Raw genomic sequence first — 19,567 nt, 5'->3', positions numbered from 1 at the left:
GAAGGACCTTGAAATGAAAATTTGACCATTGGTAAGGCACCCAAAATATTCATCTTCTGAATATTTTTAAATGGTTTAGACGGAAGGAGAAATGTTATACTTTTATTTTGAAAAGGTAGTTCCTGAAAAACGAAAAAGATCGCTAAATGGCAGGTGTGCCTCGTTGTTGCATGAAACCAGGGGTGAACTGGCCATCTGGCATAACGGGCATCGTCCCGGTGGGCCGTTGACCCAATGTGGGCCGGTCTGGTCCGCTCTGTTTGTTTTTTTTTTTGTTTTTTTTTTCTCTTCTTCCTCTCTAAATTCCCTCCAATTGGGCCGGCCAATTGGCTACAGAGGGCTAGCAGTGTGTTGCCAGCATCGACACATATGATTGGTCTATTGTTTGTCATTGTCAATCAATCATGGGCTGACAGGCTCAGAGAGCCCTGACAGTGCTGTCAATCACAACACAAACCAGGGTGGGGCGGGACCTCATGGCATTGGCGGGGGGAGTCGCGGGACGGGCTGCTGCTGAGACAAAAACTTAAAATGGATATTAAGAGTAAAAAGCGCCCGGGTGGCGCTGAGAAGCATCGGGAACAAAAGCTGAAGTCTCCGGAGGTGGAGGCTGCTAAATGTGGCAAACTGACGGACCTATTTGGTGCCGGGTTCACCAGCCCAGCAGCAGCAGGTGCGCCGGGAGACGAGCGAGGAGGACTCGACAATGATGAGCGAGTGGAGGCAGACGTGGTAAGTAACGTTGGCCTGGGGCTGGCTAGGCTACATTTTTTAGACATGTCCAAAACAAAGTAGAAAACGTTTTTGATTTTGTTTTAATATGCCGAATTGTGATATTATGGGTTGTTATTATTGTTCAGATGATATAGCTAAGCTAGTTAAGAGCTGTTAACGTCGTTTACTGTTGCCATAGCTGAGCTGTAAATAGAGATGCAGAATCAAGCTATATTGAAAACAGAATACAAGTAAACCTATAGGGAATAATTAGTTTAATTTGAAATATTTGCCATTGAATTTATTGTAATCTTTCAATTCATTTATTGTTTACTGAGGTGATAACTATTTAATAGGTATAATTTGTGTGTAAATGTTCCACTGATAAGGTGAGAAATATTTAATATTATTGTTATTAATGTTGATCCTTAATGGTGTGATCATGTACACTAAATGATCAATTATTCTCCATTACAGGTTGTTGTGATATATTTGAGGAGTCGTTCTCCCTCTGTTTTATATGTGGACATTTGGGACCACAGTTAGAATTTGGTAAGTTTATCATGTATTTTTTAATGTATAAATTCATACTTCATAATTATAATAATTTTCAAAAGGTTTTAAAAGAAACACACATCCAAAAAGTTCTCAACTCTAGGTGCAGGACAGAGGAAAACATTTTCTTTATTTTTCAGACATTATAATGTATCCATGTCCTTCTCAGGTTGACCACTTGATATGTGAGAGCCTGAGGAGTTGTTCGCCCTCTGTCCATGTTCGAGGACTTGCTCTCTGTCTGCCTCTACTCTCTGCCTTCACTGTACCAAAGTTTTTCTGTTGAGTCTCCTCTAGTCTGGTGAGTTTATCATTTTTTATGTTTTATGAAATCATACTTAATTTGTGATGATTAGAGACATTATAATGTATCCATGTCCTTCTCAGGTTGACCACTTGACATGTGAGAGCCTGAGGAGTTGTTTTCCAGACAAAGGTAGAGCTGGCAGGGGCGTCACCCTGGGCCTGCCCTTTTGGGCTGGGCTTCAGCTGCAGATCTAAAGGCTGCTTCCAGGGGCATGGGGCCCTCAGCCTTTGTTTTTCTTTGCTTCTGCACCTTACAACATACATCACACCTTATTTTCACACATCCAAACACTGTTAACACCACTGACGCGTAACATATTTTACACATCCCACTACGTAGTTAGAGCTATCTTGATTTGGAGTTAAATAAATTTACTTTTGGCTTGAGAGGTTTGTGTGTGGCCTCCCTTCTTGTTGCCATCTTTGAGATAGGTGGTACTGGTAACAGTAGTATGCATGAGAGAAGACGCCGCGAGATTTGTGGACTTCTATGTGGTGTCCGCTGATAATGTAGTGGGCTGGTCTGGACAGACAATGCCAGGGATGAATTTTTGTCCCAGTCCACCCCTTCATGAAACGCATTACTTTTAGTTGTTTCACACCTGGCTGATAAAGGCACAAGGTTTGTGGTTATTTTGTTACTTTTTGTCATTATTATAAACATAATTCTAAACGTCTTATTGCGGTGTAAGGACATGTGTGTGTGTGTGTGTGTGTGCTCGTTTAAACAGTTCCAAAACAGCAACGCTTTCCATATTTCCCGAAACTGTGTTCATAAAATGTAACGAGTAACGACACATATTGTAGAAATGTAGTGGAGTAAAAGTATAGATAATAGCTGCAAAATGTAACGGAGTAAAAGTAAAAAGTATGTACTATTATTTTAACTTAAGTAAAGTACGGATACATAAAAATGTACTTAAGTACAGTAACATTCCACCACTGCTACTTTGTCAAGTAAGACCATAGGAGTGACCATACAGGGTATGTGACACACCCTCATTTAGCCAGTGTCTCTTTTTTTAAATTATATTTATTGGTTTTCATAATTACCAGGACAACGACCAACAAATGTATCAACAATCCCTCCCCCCCCCCCCGAAAAAATAAAATCAAAGCACACAATTCTGCACAACACAGTATAAGTTACAAATGCCCAAAAAAAGTAAAAAATTTAAGTGAATGCAATACGCTTCCGTATTCTTCTGTTGATTCTTTTTTTTTTTATCTTGCCATTGAAATAGGCCATCACTTCTCAAAATAACTTCATGACTTTAATGCTGTATCTAGACCCACATACATAAATCGATTTTGTCCTGTATTGTTATTGTTAAATGTTAGAATATCTAAATCAAATTTAATCAAAAGGCTGTTATGTGGGGTGGAACTTCTAGCTCTAGGTCCAACCCTCCTCCTTTGATGTGCGTCGCAGGATGATGTTCGCCGCACGATGACGTGCGCAGCAGTGCGCCGCAGGATGATGTGCGCTGCAGGACAATGTGCACGGCAGAATGAAGTGCGCCGCACGATGAAGTGCGCCACAGGAAGATGTGCCCCGCACGATGATGTGCGCCGCAGGTGCCACAGGATGATGTGCGCTGCAGGATGATGTGCGCCGCAAGATGATGTGCACCGCACGATGATGTGCGCCGCAGGATGATGTGCGCCGCAGGAGATGTGTGTGCTCTGCACAATGATGTGCACCGCAGGACGATGTACGCTGCAGGATGAAGTGTGCCGCAGGATGATGTGCACCGAAGGATGAAGTGCGCCACAGGACGATGTGCGGCGCACGGTGATGTGCTCCGCAGGATGAAGTGGGCCACAGGACGATGTGCGCCGCAGGACAATGTGCGCCGATGTGCGCCGCAGGATGAAGTGCGCCGCCCGATGATGTGCGCCGAAGGATGAAGTGCGCCACAGGATGATGTGCACCCAGGATGATGTGCACCGCAGGATGATGTGCGCCGCAGGATGATGTGACTGCAGTAAAGTGAGCCGTCATCTGGGAAGCCAGCCGCCACTTAGGTTTTTGTTGCGCGTCTAGTAGTGCCTCATACGGTAAAGCGGTATAGATAGTCGGAGCGCTTAAAAAAGAACGAAAAGACAACTACATCTTAGTTATAGTCTCTCATTTGATTTTTTTTTTTATATTCATGACGTATCTGTTCATATAAATGATGTATTTTTACTGCAAATTGAAGGGCAAGTCTGTAAAAAAGGACCACTGTATTTGTAATGTAACAATATTTGGATGCTGATTAAAAATATTCCTTGAGAGGTTATAAGTTACTTCGAGTGGATTCCTGTTCATGCTGTCTCTGACTGCTGACATACATTTTTGTGTATTTTTACTGTAGAATAACTGAGAAAATTAAAGGGAAAATCTGTAAAAAAGGACCAATGTATTCATAATGTCACCATATTTGGAAGCTTATAAAATATTTTTCTTGAGAGGTTATAAGTTAATTTGAGTGGATTCCTGTTCATGCTGTCTCTGACTATGTTGAGATACATTTTTGTGTATTTTTACTGCAGAATAGATTAGAAAATTAAAGGGAAAATCTGGGAAGTGGCCCAATTTATTCATAATGTAACCATATTTGGAAGCTGATTAAAAATATTCCTTGAGAGGTTATAAGTGACTTCGAGTGGATTCCTGTTCATGCTGTCTCTGACTATGCTCATACAAACTTTTGTGTATTTTTACTGTAGAATAACTGAGAAAATCAAAAGGCAAATTTGGGAAGTGGCCCAATGCATTAATAATGTAACATATTTGGAAGCTTATAAAAAATATTTCTTGAGAGGTTATAAGTGACTTCGAGTGGATTCCTGTACGTGGTGTCTCTGACTATGCTGATATACATTTTTGTGTATTTTTACTGTATAATAACTGAGAAAATTAGAGTGCAAATCTGTGAAAGTGGCCCAATATACATCTTTGGATGGAATTTTAAGATATTCCTTAATAGGTTATGAGTATTTCCAGTGGATTCCTGTTCATAGAGCCTCTGACTATGCAATGTCCACATTCAAATTTAGATGGAACCTCCTGTTTTCACAGACTCATTCCACTTCAACATGATGGTAGAACATCTCTGAGTGTCAGCGACATTATATCAGTAAAGACTGAACTAAATTTTCAAAATGACTCCCCTTTAAACTGAAAAGGGATTTTATTATTATTTTGTATTTATATTTCGCATTTTATTGATTCCACTCCCTGTTTCTGTAGCTTCTCATGCAGACTATTAATTTGGGCTATTAACAGGTTCAACTAGTGCAATCAAAGTTGACAAATGTAAAGTTGACACACTCCACCTCATATCCTTGTACATGTATTTGGAAATGCTTTTTTGAGAGTACATCGAACAACATGGAGGAAGGTAAGACACCTAAATTATATTCAGTAACAATTAATTAATTGTTTAAAAAATAAAACAAAATCCCTTTTCAGTTTAAAGGGGAGTCATTTTGAAAATTTAGTTCAGTCTTTACTGATATAATGTCGCTGACACTCAGAGATGTTCTACTATCATGTTGAAGTGGAATGAGTCTGTGAAAACAGGAGGTTCCATCTAAATTTGAATGTGGACATTGCATAGTCAGAGGCTCTATGAACAGGAATCCACTCGATGTCTTTTATTACCTCTCAAGGAATATTTTTTATAAGCTTCCAAATATGGTAACATTATGAATGCATTGGGCCACTTCCCAGATTTTCCCTTTAATTTTCTCAGTTATTCTACAGTAAAAATACACAAAAGTTTGTATGAGCATAGTCAGAGACACCATGAACAGGAATCCACTCGATGTCTTTTATAACCTCTCAAGGAATTTTTTTTATAAGCTTCCAAATATGGTAACATTATGAATGCATTGGGCCACTTCCCAGATTTGCCCTCTAATTTTCTCAGTTATTCTACAGTAAAAATACACAAAAGTTTGTATGAGCATAGTCAGAGACAGCATGAACAGGAATCCACTCAAAGTCACTTATAACCTCTCAAGGAAAACATTTTATAAGCTTCCAAATATGGATACATTATGAATGCATTGGGCCACTTCCAAGATTTTCCCTTTAATTTTCTCAGTTATTCTACAGTAAAAATACTCTAAACTGTGTATCAGCATAGTCAGAGACACCATGAACAGGAATCCACTCGATGTCATTTATAACCTCTCAAGGAATATTTATTGTAAGCTTCCAAATATGGTTACATTATGAATGCATTGGGCCACTTTCACAGATTTGCTCTTTAATTTTCTCAGTTATTCTACAGTAAAAATACACAAAAATGTATCTCAGCATAGTCAGAGACAGCATGAACAGGAATCCCCTCAAAGTCACTTATAACCTCTCAATGAAAATTTTTAATAAGCTACCAAATATGGCATCATTATAAATTCATTCGTCCTTTTTTACATATTTTCCCTTCAATTTTCTCAGTTATTCTACAGTAAAAATACAGAAAAATTTGTATCAGCATAGTCAGAGACAGCATGAACAGGAATCCACTCAAAGTCCCTTATAACCTCTCAAGGAATATTTTTTATAAGCTTCCAAATATGGTTACATTATGAATGCTTTGAGCCACTTCCCAGATTTTCTCTTTGATTTTCTCAGTTATTCTACAGTAAAAATGCACAAAAATGTACATCAGCATAGTCAGAGACAGCATGAACAGGAATCCACTCAAAGTCACTTATAACCTCTCAAGGAATATTTTTAATCAGCTTCCAAATATGGTTACATTATGTACACATTTTTTTTTTTTTTTTACAGACTTGCACTTTAATTTGCAGTAAAAATAAATGATAATTGACATGAGCAGATACGCCATGGAGATTTAAAAAATAAAAAAAATAAAAATAAAGTTGTATTTGTAGTAATTTTAGGTGGTTTCAGCCCACCATGCTGTTTTACCGTAAAGCCACAAGTAGACAAGCAAAAAAAAACGGTGGCGGCTGGCTTCCCAGATGACGGCTCACTTTACTGCAGTGATGATATGCGCAAGATGATGATAGCCTTGCGCAGCATTCCCAGCTGCAGTCAGTGCAGAGAGGAGACCCACGCTCTGCGTCCTCCAGACTGCAAATTAATCGCGCATGCGCAAAGCCACCGCTGATCCTGCCCTGGCTTACAGAGCGGGATGTGTCAATATAGCTTCACTGTGAGCCTGTGAGTGCGTTGGGACGGCGGAGGGGCTCACGGCAGCACCCGCTGCTCGTTGAGGACAGTAACTGCAGAACGATACGTGCTTTCACGTCAGTCTCCAAAACACCAGAAAGTCTCCAATATCACCAGAAAAGTCGCTAGATTTGTCGCTAGTAGCTTTTTGTCAAAAAAAGTCGCCATGAGGGTTTGGAAAGTCGCCAGATTTAGCGACAAAGTCGCTAAATTGGCAACTCTGTGAGTGAGCGGAGCGGGGGGCGGAGCCCCGGCGCCTGTGTATATGCTGTCCGCGACACACACAACACTGTTCAAGAAGCCACTGTAGAGGGGCGGCTCTTCAGAGCCGCGGGTTGCAGACCCCTGTCTACGGCGAAAGAGCGGTTTGTTTTCTGCTCCGCCGTTAAAGAGATGCGGACGTTAAAACACAGTTTGATAATCACTGCTCTATATAGTGGATCCCCCCCTTGTCCGTTCCATTTGGGAGACCCAGAGGTGAACTGTCCCCCGCGCCCCTTCCCCTTTCCCACACAGCATCGAGCAGGGGCGCTGCAGTTGCAGGGGGCGCCAATTTGCCAATTCCACACACAGTGATATGATAGATAATAGAAAAACCGCTTCGCGGGCCAGATGACTCTTTTATTTTTATTTTTTAAAGTGCTCATGACATGAGAAGGTGCCGCCCCGGGCGGCTGCCCGGTTCGTCCGTGCTCAAAACCGCCACTGCTCCTGTTAGGTTTGCAGTGGATGATCCCAGAGCCTGACCGAATGATAAGAAGTGAGGAGTTTCATAGACCAGCAGATGGCAGCAGGCTCCTGGAAGAACGGCAGATGTTATTTAAAATTCAAAATAAAACCAACGATAAAATACCACTTCTCTGTGATTTCATGTGTTGACTTGTGTGTGGGCTGAAAGTGTATTTTGGTCCAGTAAACATTGACATATTGAAGTTTGCACTAGAAGACAGAAGCAGCTGAGATCAGGAGGTCGTTCTCCGACCGTCCGTCAAGTCATCGGAGGAGAAAAGAGAAGCAGCCATTGGCGGAGAGGCTGGTGACGTCAGCAGCCGCTGCACAGTGTTTTGAGGATGGTGAAAGTTTGTCAGTGTGTGGACGACTGGCTGCTGGAGACTGAACACTGAGAGAAACAGTGAAGTGGATGTTCTCGGCTTTGTTTCTGTTTATCAGCTGTTGGACATATCAGCATCACCTCCACATCACGGACCCTCCGCTGCGCTCACACCCGAGGTAAGCAGCTCATCTACACAAGAGCTGAGCGCCACAGTGAAGGAAAGCTGCGGATCAGTTACTTCTCACTCAACACGCTCATCTTCTTCACACTGATCACACACTTATCAGCCTCTGCGAGTAGAGGTACAGCTGATACCTGAGGGTTAATATTCGAAATAAATGATATTAATTTAGTACTGTGTATGTACATGTATGTAAACACAGATATATTTAAAAATGTTACATTTTTATCACAGGCTTTCAAATCAAATTACACACAGACACACACATTGCCCATGACTTCAGAGGACATAACATCGATTCACATTCACTTCAAAGACACTTCTTCTGACCTTAGCCGTAGTTCCTACTTGCCTAACCCTAATCCTAATTTAAAGCTAAATTTAAGGCAACTCTTCAGGATTACCAGGGCGCTTCCTGATGGCCTAAGATTTTTTGGCCTCAACCATTTGATGAGTGAGAGAATAACAAGTAGTAGTGGTTTGATGGACCTCCTGCACCGGGCGCAAACCTTACCTGACAGCTGCCTTACCGAACTGATAATAATCATCCATCACTGCTGAGCAGTCAGAAAACTAAAGAGTTTTACTCACGAGATTTATGGTTACCCATGTTCAGAGTGAGTTCAGTTTACTATGAATTTATATAATATATAGTAAAGTGTTTACTATCAATATATATTATATATATATATATATATATATATATATAAAACATAATATATAGAACTTAACCCTAACCCAGTAATCTCAACCTGCCCCTCTAATGATACAAACATTGTTTAAAACCATTTAAACAATACTTGAAATGGAATATAATTTGTTCGTATTTTTGGTTAAATCACAAATGTTTATGATCTGGATAACTTTCCTCCAGGATGAACATAGGGGCCAAACCTATGTCGACTCTGGTGCCTTTTATTTAAGAAAAACAGGCTTAGCCGACAGAATCAGTGGCCTGTTGGTTTGTGTGAGGTTGGTTGGTTGTGTAGTTTATGTTTGATACACTCATAATTGTGAGATCTTTATTATGAATATAAATATGAATAACTAATTATATTTATTCAGTTATTAATTTCGATGATGAACCGTTTCTTTGTGACTTTAGTGCAACCTGGTCAGAGGAGATGTGTGGTAGAGTGTGTGGCATTGGACCAGTGACTCAAATGGTTGAACTTGTGTAAAGTCTTCCCATATCTTGAATATGTATGTTCCTAATAAAGTGCTAAACACACTTAAACAGAAAAATGTGAGGCGAACAAATGTCAGAGAATACAGTGTATTGAGAATAACCCGAAAAATTATTTAACTGTTCCTCAGCAGAGTCGGATCTACCTCAGCAACAGGGTTTTTCCAGTGCAGCTGTTAGCATGTCTAATCATGTCATAGGACATTTTGTTTCTCAATAAACTTTAGTGGCTTGTTTTCAAGTTCTTATTTAATCCGACATTCATTTTCTGGTCTTACTGAATGTCTGAAATTCATGAGGATTGCATCTTACTTTTCTTTGAAATGTGTAGGAAGGCATTGGCTTTGTTCCCAAAGGATGCCTGAGAAAGTTTGGTAAAAATTTGGCAACATGAACTTCCAGTTAAGGGGGATGAATTCTAGAGGTACAATGAGAGGAATATGGTTGAAGGTGGAACGAAAGGTGAAAAAAACACATATCTCTGTAGTTCCTCCACCATCCATTGACATCAGAATAGATCACAGTGCAAGAAGCTGGAAATTTATGTTATTGATAGAAACCTGGAGGAAACATTAATGTAAAAGCTACCTGCAGCGAAACCATCTATCTACAGAATAATAGTTACAACAACCCCATTTGAAGCTGAAATTAGGCTCTGATGGCACATGGCTAAGACTCATGTGATTGTTGTTTCATTTATGAAATTTTGTTAAAATCTTAACAGGACTGCGTCTGTTTGAGACAAAAATCTGCATCCTGTTTGGTAAGTTAAAGGCCTGAAGTTCAGTTTTTGCTTTATTTCACCCATAACCAAATAGATAGGCTACACTTATCAAATTGCAGTACGAATAGGACTCGATTCAAAAGAGAACGTTCTTGTTTTCTTTCATTTCAAAACAAGCAAACCACGACCTGAGTGTCTGGTGAATATAGCTGCTCAGTAGGCAGGTTGCCTCACAAATTGTTTCCTATGCTGTTTTTCACAGTAGACATTTTGTCCTATCATTTTAGGAAAAGCAAGAAAGTTGATAACAGATGGAAAAAGTATGAGCATAACACCAATGTTGAAAAAGCCAGGAATTTTCCCGTAAGATGTTTCGTGATAAAATCAAAGTGGCAGATTGTCACACATCTGTTGGGTTTCTACTTTTCACTGATGTGGTTTGCATCTCTTTGAATTTATGAGATTTACGTGCCACTGGGGTCGTATTGTAATCTTTAACCACAGACCATGCATTTCAAAGGTGCAGTTTCCATTCTGCGCATCAATCGTGTGTCTTCTCATGTAGCTGTTCCACATATGCCACCTGTTACTGGTAAGAGTAGGAAGAGACTCATTGCTGAACAACTGAACAAATAGTCCTGAGGGACTTGAATGGGTCTAATAAGCTGCACCTGCCAAAACCATCGAGACACACTTTCCCATTTTTCCAGACCACCAAGCACAAGTGTTATGGAATAAACGGTGAGGGGAGGTTCGTTAGACACAGCCATGTAAACAAGGTTGCAGACCTACATGGTTTATTAACCATATTATAATATAATTTATCTGCTCATGTTTAATGTCTTCAGCCTCTTTGTAGGCTGATGATTAATTACACTTGAGGTTTATGCTTGCAAGTGAAATTGAGTTTTTTTTTTTATATATATATAAGTAACCCATATAACTTAAAAAAACTTTGACGAAATTCTCTTTATCCTCAGCACAACAGTTCATTTCACATCCAAAATGCACTTATACAAAAAATTACAATGGGTAACATTGCAATGCTGTTATCACTGTTCTTGTTGAAGAAGCTTATCTGGTACAGAGCCATCATATTGTTATAGGAAGCTGCTGACAGACCAGCCACTGGTGGATGAAGGCCTGATGCTTATCCATGTAGCATGTTGGGTTCAAGGATCTAATGAAGAAGGGTCACTATAGGAGATTAACCAGGGAGCAGCCAGACGACATCAAGCCGTATGCCAAATTTTCAATGACTAGGAAGAAACAGTTTGGCACTGTTAGGTAACCAGAAAAGAATAGTGACCTCTGGATGGACTGCTGGCACCTGGGAAAAGACAAATATGGTTACAAGGGGCGAGGATATGGACTAAACATGACTTTAACACATGGGCCAGCCACACACACACACAATGCATAGTCTTAGTGAGATTGAAGTTGAGCCAGGAGAAAAGCTTCAGTGCAAGGAGCCTCAAGGAGCTGGTTGAGGTGAATTCTGATCACTCAGAAAGTGTGGGGAATCAAAGCCCAGGCAGTATACCTCAACTTCCACATCCACACTAAATGACTTCCACACACAGGCAAGCAGAGCTGCAGACATCCCCTCCAGACAAAGCAAGCGCCAGCTCAATGCACGATTCACCGCCTTACTTGTTTCATAGTTGTGAGATGGACGAGGGCAGTGCAAAGACAGTCACGATAAAGTGAGGCAGAGCAGTGTGATCTAGAGTTCCTTCATCCTGTGGGTTCAAAGATGGGAGTAGTGAGTATATGAGGGCAATGAAGGCCATAGCCAGGTCAAATCCAGGACCAAATAATATTTCCCATGGGGACTACAAGAACTCCCCCACATCAACAGAAGGGTTCCTCAGCAACCGGAAGGTTTCTTGGACTTATATGGAGGAAGCAATGCATGCCAAGCAGCTGGAAGAGAGCTGAAGCATGAAGAGGATCAAGAGACCTTCACAGTTCCACACCATCTCTCTGCTAAAGGGGAGTGCAAGATATTCCTGGCCATACTTGCTTGTGGAAAGACATTGTACATGCTGGAAAACAATGACATCAACAGCACAGTAGGTGTTGATGTGAACGTTTGCAGTTCATTGTATGAAGATTTAACAGTAATAGTTGCGTAATGGAGTGTAAATACTGTATATAAAGATGGACGACCAAAGTGAAGTTAGTGAAGTGAAGTTAAAATGTCTTGATCGTTACCTGGTAGTTGGCTGCAGTGTAGGAAGTAAATCCCGCCTCTTCGTATTTTGTGGATGGGACATGGTCCAAAGTAAAATTGCAATGTTTATGTCAAAGATTGTTTTCTGTCATTTTTGGAGGTTCTTATCATCTCTGTCCTGCAAGTGTTAGAGTTTCAGGTAAAATTCGTTTTAGTTAAGTAGTTAGTTAGTTATATATCTATTATAAAAACTGTAATAAGGGTCAGTTCATAGGTTGATTATTTATAGAGTCAAATTAATTCTTTAGGATACCAACGTCAAATCCAACTGGCAAATATAATCCACACTGACTGAGCTGACTGTATGAAGAGTTTGATTCACTCATTTAGAAAAGTGTCTGGAATTGTAAAATAATTTAAAAAAAATTAAATTTGTATATATTGTGGTTTGTCCATACAGAGATCTGATTCAGTTCTCTAACAATCAGTAGCAATTATCTCTATCAGAATGTCCTGTGTGCTTTAGTTTTACTGCAGTAGTGAAACAATGGCTGAGAGGGCTGATGGTGGAATGTCTGTCAAACAGGCTGTTCAAACATAAGTACATCTCAACAGGGGCAGTGCCAGAACTGGACAGAGGATTGTGGTAACAATAAATAAGGGCTCTTTACTCATCCCCGTGCTGTGTCAACATTCATTGATTCATTTGTATCAACCACAACAATATCAACTTTGACCATCTTATTTTTTTTTTTCCGTATTTCAAATGAGTAAAATATTTTTCCACTGCAGAGCATGTCCCACAAACACATTCTCGGACATGCTAATGGCTTTTAACAAGATCATTTGGTCTTCCTGGACAGAGATGATGTATAACTATGAGCATATGACCATAAGTTGTTACTGCTGGAGATTCATTTCAAGATACATTTTCACACAAAGTATGAAATGACATACTTAAAGCTGTTCACTTGTGAGAGAGCAGTGTGTAAGACGGATGGTAATACCGAACAGGGCCAAACAATCAGATAACACACAGGTGATATACGACACACACACACACACACACACACAAATACACACACACGCACACAAACAGAAGCACACACACAAACACAGGCAGAGCTGCTTCTGCTTCATGGAGCGGCTGCACCATTAATAGGAGTTGAACATCTTCTTAATGTTAAGGGCATGAAATGTGTCGGAGAACTTTAAATTAAAGCACTTTAAGGAATTTAAGAGTCAATTGAAGTGCTGAAAGTAGCTGAAGTATCATGTACCATGTGACCATTAAGAGAATTTTCTCTAACTGTATATTATTATCTTAGTCTAACATAATAATATGTCCGCAGAACTAATTATTAGCTTCCAGCAGGTTCAGGAAATAAGCAGTTGAGCAATAAAGGATGAATGCCGACTATTGTAGTTGGACTGCAGTCACATTGTGTTTACATGGGTTTGTTAGTTCAGTGCGTGCACAACTTAAACTGATTCATAATCGTTGTGTGATAATCTCAATTAATGTGAGAAAAAGCAATAGAAATATATTTTACTTGGATGTACAGTCCACTCTGTAAATGTTCATGTGAATAAACAGAAGCAGATGACTGCCTTGTTGTGTGCATGGAAATACACAGGAGGATGAAGCATTCTCTGGGTTTTCAGTGAAAGTGAGTGAGGGAAAGTCAGCTCACACTGCAGGAGACTCACTAAACTGGCTGCAGCTGTGCTTTCTCTGAGGTTTCAGCCAGCCAACCAGGAATGACGGCTGCTTTTGAGAAAAGTATTCAAAGATATTTATATCTTTGCTCCAGTTGAGACCGTCACTGAATATGATGATGGGTGTGAGAGTCCCCCAGTCAGGGAGACAATTTTTCTTTCTATAACACCGCTATTTGTTTCTTGATGATCATTTTAGCACATTATAGGCTCAGTTTGTCAGAGTCAACATTATGTGGTGAGAGTTGTATACTATAATCAGTCCGAGCTGTGCTTTTTCAGGCTTGCATGACGTACGTCAGAGTCAGCTGTAGGCCTCCTTCTTCAGCCTCAGCTGTTGTTTTGCTTGGTGAAACCATTGAGTCTTAATGAGAAAATAAGAGTGCTGATGGGGCCTGCTTCAACAAACTTCAAACAAAGTAAATACAGCAATAAATTACATATTGTGCTAAAATAATCAATGTTTAAAAGTAATTGTTTATTATGTTATTAGCCTAAATCAAAAGATTTTGGTGTATTATAGATAAATTGGTACAAAGTTTGTTGTCAAGTTTCAGTATCTTTAGTTCAGTTATTTAGTTTGAGCTCTGCAAACCTTTTACATAACTATTGTTGATGCTGTGTCTGCAGTAAACTGCTTTGTACTAACATGTGCTTTGACAAGGGTAAATCTAACAGCAACTCTAGATTTCCAAGGATTTCCATCTGTTGCATTGTGGGACAAAAGTGTTCACATGTACTCCATTGTGATCATACTATGTTCTTAAGAATACTTATTTGGTAATAGTGGCTGAGGGGTAGAGTGGTCATCCTCCAACCTGAAGGTCGGCAGTTCGATCCCCAGTCTGACCCATCTGCATGCCGAAGTGTCCTTGGGCAAGATGCTGAACCCTGAAAGGCCCCTCATAGAATAACAAAGTGCTGCGAATAGATGCACTGTATGAATGGGTGTGTGAATGGGTGAATGTAAAACTGTACTGTAAAGCGCTTTGAGTGGTCATCAAGACTAGAAAAGCGCTATATAAATACAAAACCATTAAATTTTTTTTACCATTTACATCTGTGTCACAGGCAAAGTGGAGCTGAGTCTTGAATTTCAGTAGCTACATATTCAGTTGCGTTACTACCAGGTTGTACCTGTGTGAGATTGTAGTAATAAATATTGTTCCATGGCCTTAGCACAGCTTTTGTTGGTGCTGGAGGGACCTCTGACAGGTCTTGGTTCCTGTAGTCCTTAGTGAGCTGACAGAGAGGCGTCAATACCGTGCTGCCTGGAGCAGTCTATCAAAGTTGTGTAGCCCAGCTTAATCCGCTCCATTAGGATTTGTGTCTGGAGCCCTTTCACTCTCACAGCATGGCCCTTGTTTGTGCAGCAGTGCAGTTGTCTTGGGGTGGGGAGAGTTTCAGCGTTGGTGGCTGCAGCTGTGCCCCTCTCAGCTCAGTGAAACCAGAGAGGACTGGCCCTGCTGGCCCGTAAACCGCCGGCACAGACACACTGTCAGCCGCCATGCAGCCACTGGAGACATCTGACGGGCTTCCTCCATCAAACAACTTTTGAAAGGAGGCTAACCAGAAGACACAGGTCTTGCCTTACTGGCCTCTTCAGATTTATCAAGCAGCTGGAGTAATAAAGTTGCCATCATGTACTGAACTTGCCAACTGTTTCTGTACCATTAAAGAAGTTGACCAGACAAACTTAGTGTGAGTGCATTGACAAATCCTACAAATCGCACCAGAGAATCAAACAGTGAACATGAGGTTTGGTCATTTCAGTGTTTTAACACACATTAATACAGATTAAACTGGAGACAGGGAGACTAGTCGGAAGAGAGGAAAGATGAATACAGCCAAATACAGATAGGGTCTTTGATGAAAACCTGCTCCAGATTGCATGCGACCCGAGACTGGAATTTCTGTCACTCCTGTCCTTGAATGGTCCAACTATAGCCCATATCTAAACCCCATATGATATCAGTGGAGAGAATTGAACTGCAGCATTTAGATTTCTGACCAATATCTTGTGAACTAAGAGGCACAAGGTCTAGAAAATCTAGAAATGTTTTGGTATGGTGTGCAGAGTCTGTACTGGGCTGTCACTGGGTAGATAACAGAGAGAAACACACAGGGAGTGAGGTGTATAGGACACACACAAGGATTTGGTGTTCTGTGTCACGAGTTAAACTTCTACAATCCTGAATCGTGGACTGGCAGGTCTCTCTCTACCAGTGGATGATGTACAGACCAAATGATTTCAACAAAACTGTTATTTTGAATTAAAGCAAATGTCCTGACGTTCCCAAAGACAGCAAGTTTGTTTTTCCAAAATCTAGTGTTTTTCATCTAAAAGTAGATGATCACTGATTTCTTAAGAAAGTGTGGAGACTTTGCTCCTCAGACAGAAACTGTCTTTGTCTCATTTAGGTCATCCTTATAATTAAAAGAAGCTTTGAAATAGTTGAATAACAACAGAATGCGTGCAACCACCAATATCTTACTGGGGTTCTGTCAAAATAAAAGATAGATTAAATGCTGTTAATTATATGACTCAGATTTGTTTTATTCAAACATTTATGTTGCTATACTAAAGGCACCACTTTGGAAATTGAAGGTTCCCATTGAATCTGTATGTGACTAATGTGCTTAGTGGCTAACGAATGCTGCGATTTGCAAAGCCAGAAGGTCCTTTAGAATTTCCATTCAAACCAAATTGTGCAAACAGGCGCTAAGAATGTGAATGTGGAAACATAAAAGTATAAAAAACAGACAATAAAGTGTTTTCAATCTTTAGACTTTGTCAAAGTCTGACTGCAGGTAAGCTTGAGTCAGCACATGCAGCATGTGTATTATCCTGCACACAAAGCAGTTGCAGGGGGAAGAATCAGATCACTTCGGACTCGACCTGACAGGATCATAACGACATTGACTTTAATAGTAATGACTGATGGCCTCACTTGGCCTGAAAGCCCAAAGATTAACACTAACACAGTGAAATCACTTAGGAGATGTTTAGCAGGTATAACGTTGACCATGTTCACTGTGATGATAAAGTGTTATAGTTTGCTCGCATAGCACTAAAGGGGGATGTAATTAATTTATTACATATGCTGACTTGGGACCTAAGTGGTGAAGTGACTGAATAAAAAGGATTGCAGCTAATGAAGCAGATCCATCATCTGACAGCAGCCTATAACGCGGCACTAACAGGCCAAAAGACAAACAGCAGATGATACCTCAGATGATCTCATTAAATTGGTGACTATTTGATCTCCTACAGTCACAAGTTTGTTGCCAAAAGGCCAAATGAAGCATGGCGTTTGTCTGATGCTCTTTGGTCTCTGTACTCAAAGATCAAGTGTGAAAGGGGCACGACTCTAAATTTCGGGAAGTTTGCAAATGGTATTTTATAGTTAAACCAGAGCAACAAAGTGACCAGTGTTGTCTGGTGATCAACTTTCGTTCCGATTATATTAATAATTTCAGGTTATTTTTTAGTTTTGAATGTGCTGAAGTCAACTTCAGTGTCGTCAGATGTTACTTCAATGTGTCAGATACGAGTTCAGTAACTATTCTATATGTTCAGCTGTTCATCCGATTTTCCGTTTGTAGTTAAAGATTGTTAATATAAACTACATTTGAACCCTGATGCTCAAAATTGCACACATCCCATCTTCAAGGTTTACTTATTTCTGGTTTCTGTTTCAGTGTTGAATCCCTAATTCGAACTGGATTTAAGGAAAACGTGATCAATTCCCCTTTATGAACGTTATAAAATGTATTTAAAAATAATAAATCTAGATTTTTTTTGAGGTAATAATTGTTAGTGTTAATTCACCACTGCAACTGATAGCCAAATAGTGACTTTGTCTCGAACACAGAACACATTTTCTGATATTTTTATTAATAATTTTCTGCTTATCATGTTTGACTACTCATATGCAAACAGCTAACCCGTCTTCTCCTGTTTCAGGGTGCAGCTCTTACAGAGATGGCTGTGTTACTGTGCTGTGACAGGACACTTCTATTGGCTGTGGTCATCTGTTTTCTGCCTTGCATCACTTCCTCCCTCAATTTGGAGGATCCCAACGTCTGCAGCCACTGGGAGAGGTCAGTCACAATGCTTCTGCCATGTTCTTTAAAAGCTCTTTGACCTCACGTTTCCATCGATTTCTGCGGCAGTGGTAACTGATTACGCATTCCACACATTCAGGAGCCGGTCAGACCATATGAGAGAACCACAGGTTGCCTTCAGGGAGCAGCCTTAACCCTGTGTGAAAAAACACAACACTATCCTTAACTGTAACGTATCCAGTCCATCAGTGCAGCAAGGCTGTTTATTCAGTGGGCTCTGGAATTATAATGCAGGTTGTCACGCTCAACATTTGCTGCAGCACAATGTGCAGTCATTCAGTAAAGCTAAGTATGTTGGACAATCACATACATGTAACGGTACTTTCCAGGTTGATTTATTCTTAATGTGAGCACATTATTTCTGCTGTTTACTTTGCAAACAACAAACATTGCTTGCCCTGGAAACTTGACAGATTGGTAAAAACAGAGCTGCACACACTTAACACTAAAACAGGCCCTTTTGCTGTTTTAACACAGGGCTGTATTCAGTTTGATCCCTGCTGAAGTATGAAGATGGAGTCAGGAACTAGATTAGCTTAACATGACAGGAAAGCAGCTGGCTCTCTGAAAGCTGCAACTACCAACATTTAATGGCCCTTTGTCACTGGATGGCAATCCACTAACATCTGGCTTTAATTTTCAATGTCAGAGTGTACAATTCATTTCATTGTCTAATGTCTAAGGCAGCAGTCACTGGTAGTTATGAGCTCCAGCTCAAATTATAGTCCAGGCAAAGTAACTAATTTTGGAACCAAAAATCGGATTAATTGTAAAATAATTATTTTCAGCATAGATCATTTCTGTGAGATGTCCAGAACAACATACTAAAAGTCCTAAGAAATCCTAGTTGAGGAAATATGTTTAATTATCATCAATGTGTGCCAATAAGGCCAGGCAACAATACACCCCACTGGGGCTATTTTTTTTCCCTTTACTCCTATTAAAATGAAACTTTACACAATGAAAGTACTCATGAAAAGTAAAATGTTTGGTATTACAAGTTAAATTAATTTGAATATACACATGAGCTCCCCACTTATTGAATGTGTCCTAATTTGCATAGGCAGAAACACCATTCATATGTATGACAAATACATCGGCTCAATCTTCATCCAATCATCCCACTGCCAAAATAACAAAGTTAGTGGGAAAAAACAAACAGAAAGGAAACTCATTAATGGCGGTGGGAAATGTGTTGATTGCTTTCTAAGTGGGTTTATCTGCAATTACAAACCCCACACATATTCTCTTCTTTTTGTTTAAAGTAATGTATACCCTGGTGTTAGACTAACCTCAGTGTGTCAAACACATGACTCTTTCTTTAAAAATTAAGGTGTTAAAAAGGTGAAGTGAGGCTCTTGACAAACTTTCAAATTAAAAAGAAGCTTGGAAATCCATTAAGCGAAATGTAAAAGAACAAAGGTAGAAGCAGATTTCCCAGCTAGATTATCTTTCAGCAGCTAATCTGAGGAAACAGCTGCGGACGCAGTGAGAGCGCTCCTCTGTTATTGTCCCAAAGACTGACGGCAGAGAAAGATTTAGAGGGAGACAAGAGAGGGAAGGAGGACAGTGTGATACATACAGTGTTGATGATAATGATCATGGAAACTCTTAGCCTGGATGCCAGACG

The 19,567-nt window shown here is 40.1% G+C and overlaps 1 protein-coding gene and 1 long non-coding RNA gene across 2 annotated transcripts in view; both read left to right on the top strand.

Moving 5' to 3' along the window:
- Positions 1–1,210: 1,210 nt before the first annotated feature.
- On the top strand, positions 1,211–1,962 carry LOC128425314 (uncharacterized). Its single transcript, XR_008333108.1, has 3 exons — positions 1,211–1,266; positions 1,439–1,570; positions 1,657–1,962. It is a non-coding gene; the product is annotated as an uncharacterized LOC128425314 (long non-coding RNA).
- A 5,881-nt stretch (positions 1,963–7,843) lies between these two features.
- megf10 (multiple EGF-like-domains 10) overlaps positions 7,844–19,567 on the top strand; it is a 47,876-nt gene continuing 36,152 nt past the window's right edge. Inside the window, exons 1-2 of the mRNA XM_053410881.1 lie at positions 7,844–7,999; positions 17,777–17,913. Of these exons, the coding sequence (XP_053266856.1) occupies positions 17,795–17,913 (119 nt within the window). The 5' untranslated portion in view covers positions 7,844–7,999; positions 17,777–17,794. The remainder of the gene's footprint in view (positions 8,000–17,776; positions 17,914–19,567) is intronic.

Source organism: Pleuronectes platessa, chromosome 19, assembly GCF_947347685.1.
Source record: "Pleuronectes platessa chromosome 19, fPlePla1.1, whole genome shotgun sequence".
In the NCBI taxonomy this organism is placed as follows: Eukaryota; Metazoa; Chordata; class Actinopteri; order Pleuronectiformes; family Pleuronectidae; genus Pleuronectes; species Pleuronectes platessa.
This window is presented reverse-complemented; position numbering and strand designations above follow the sequence as displayed.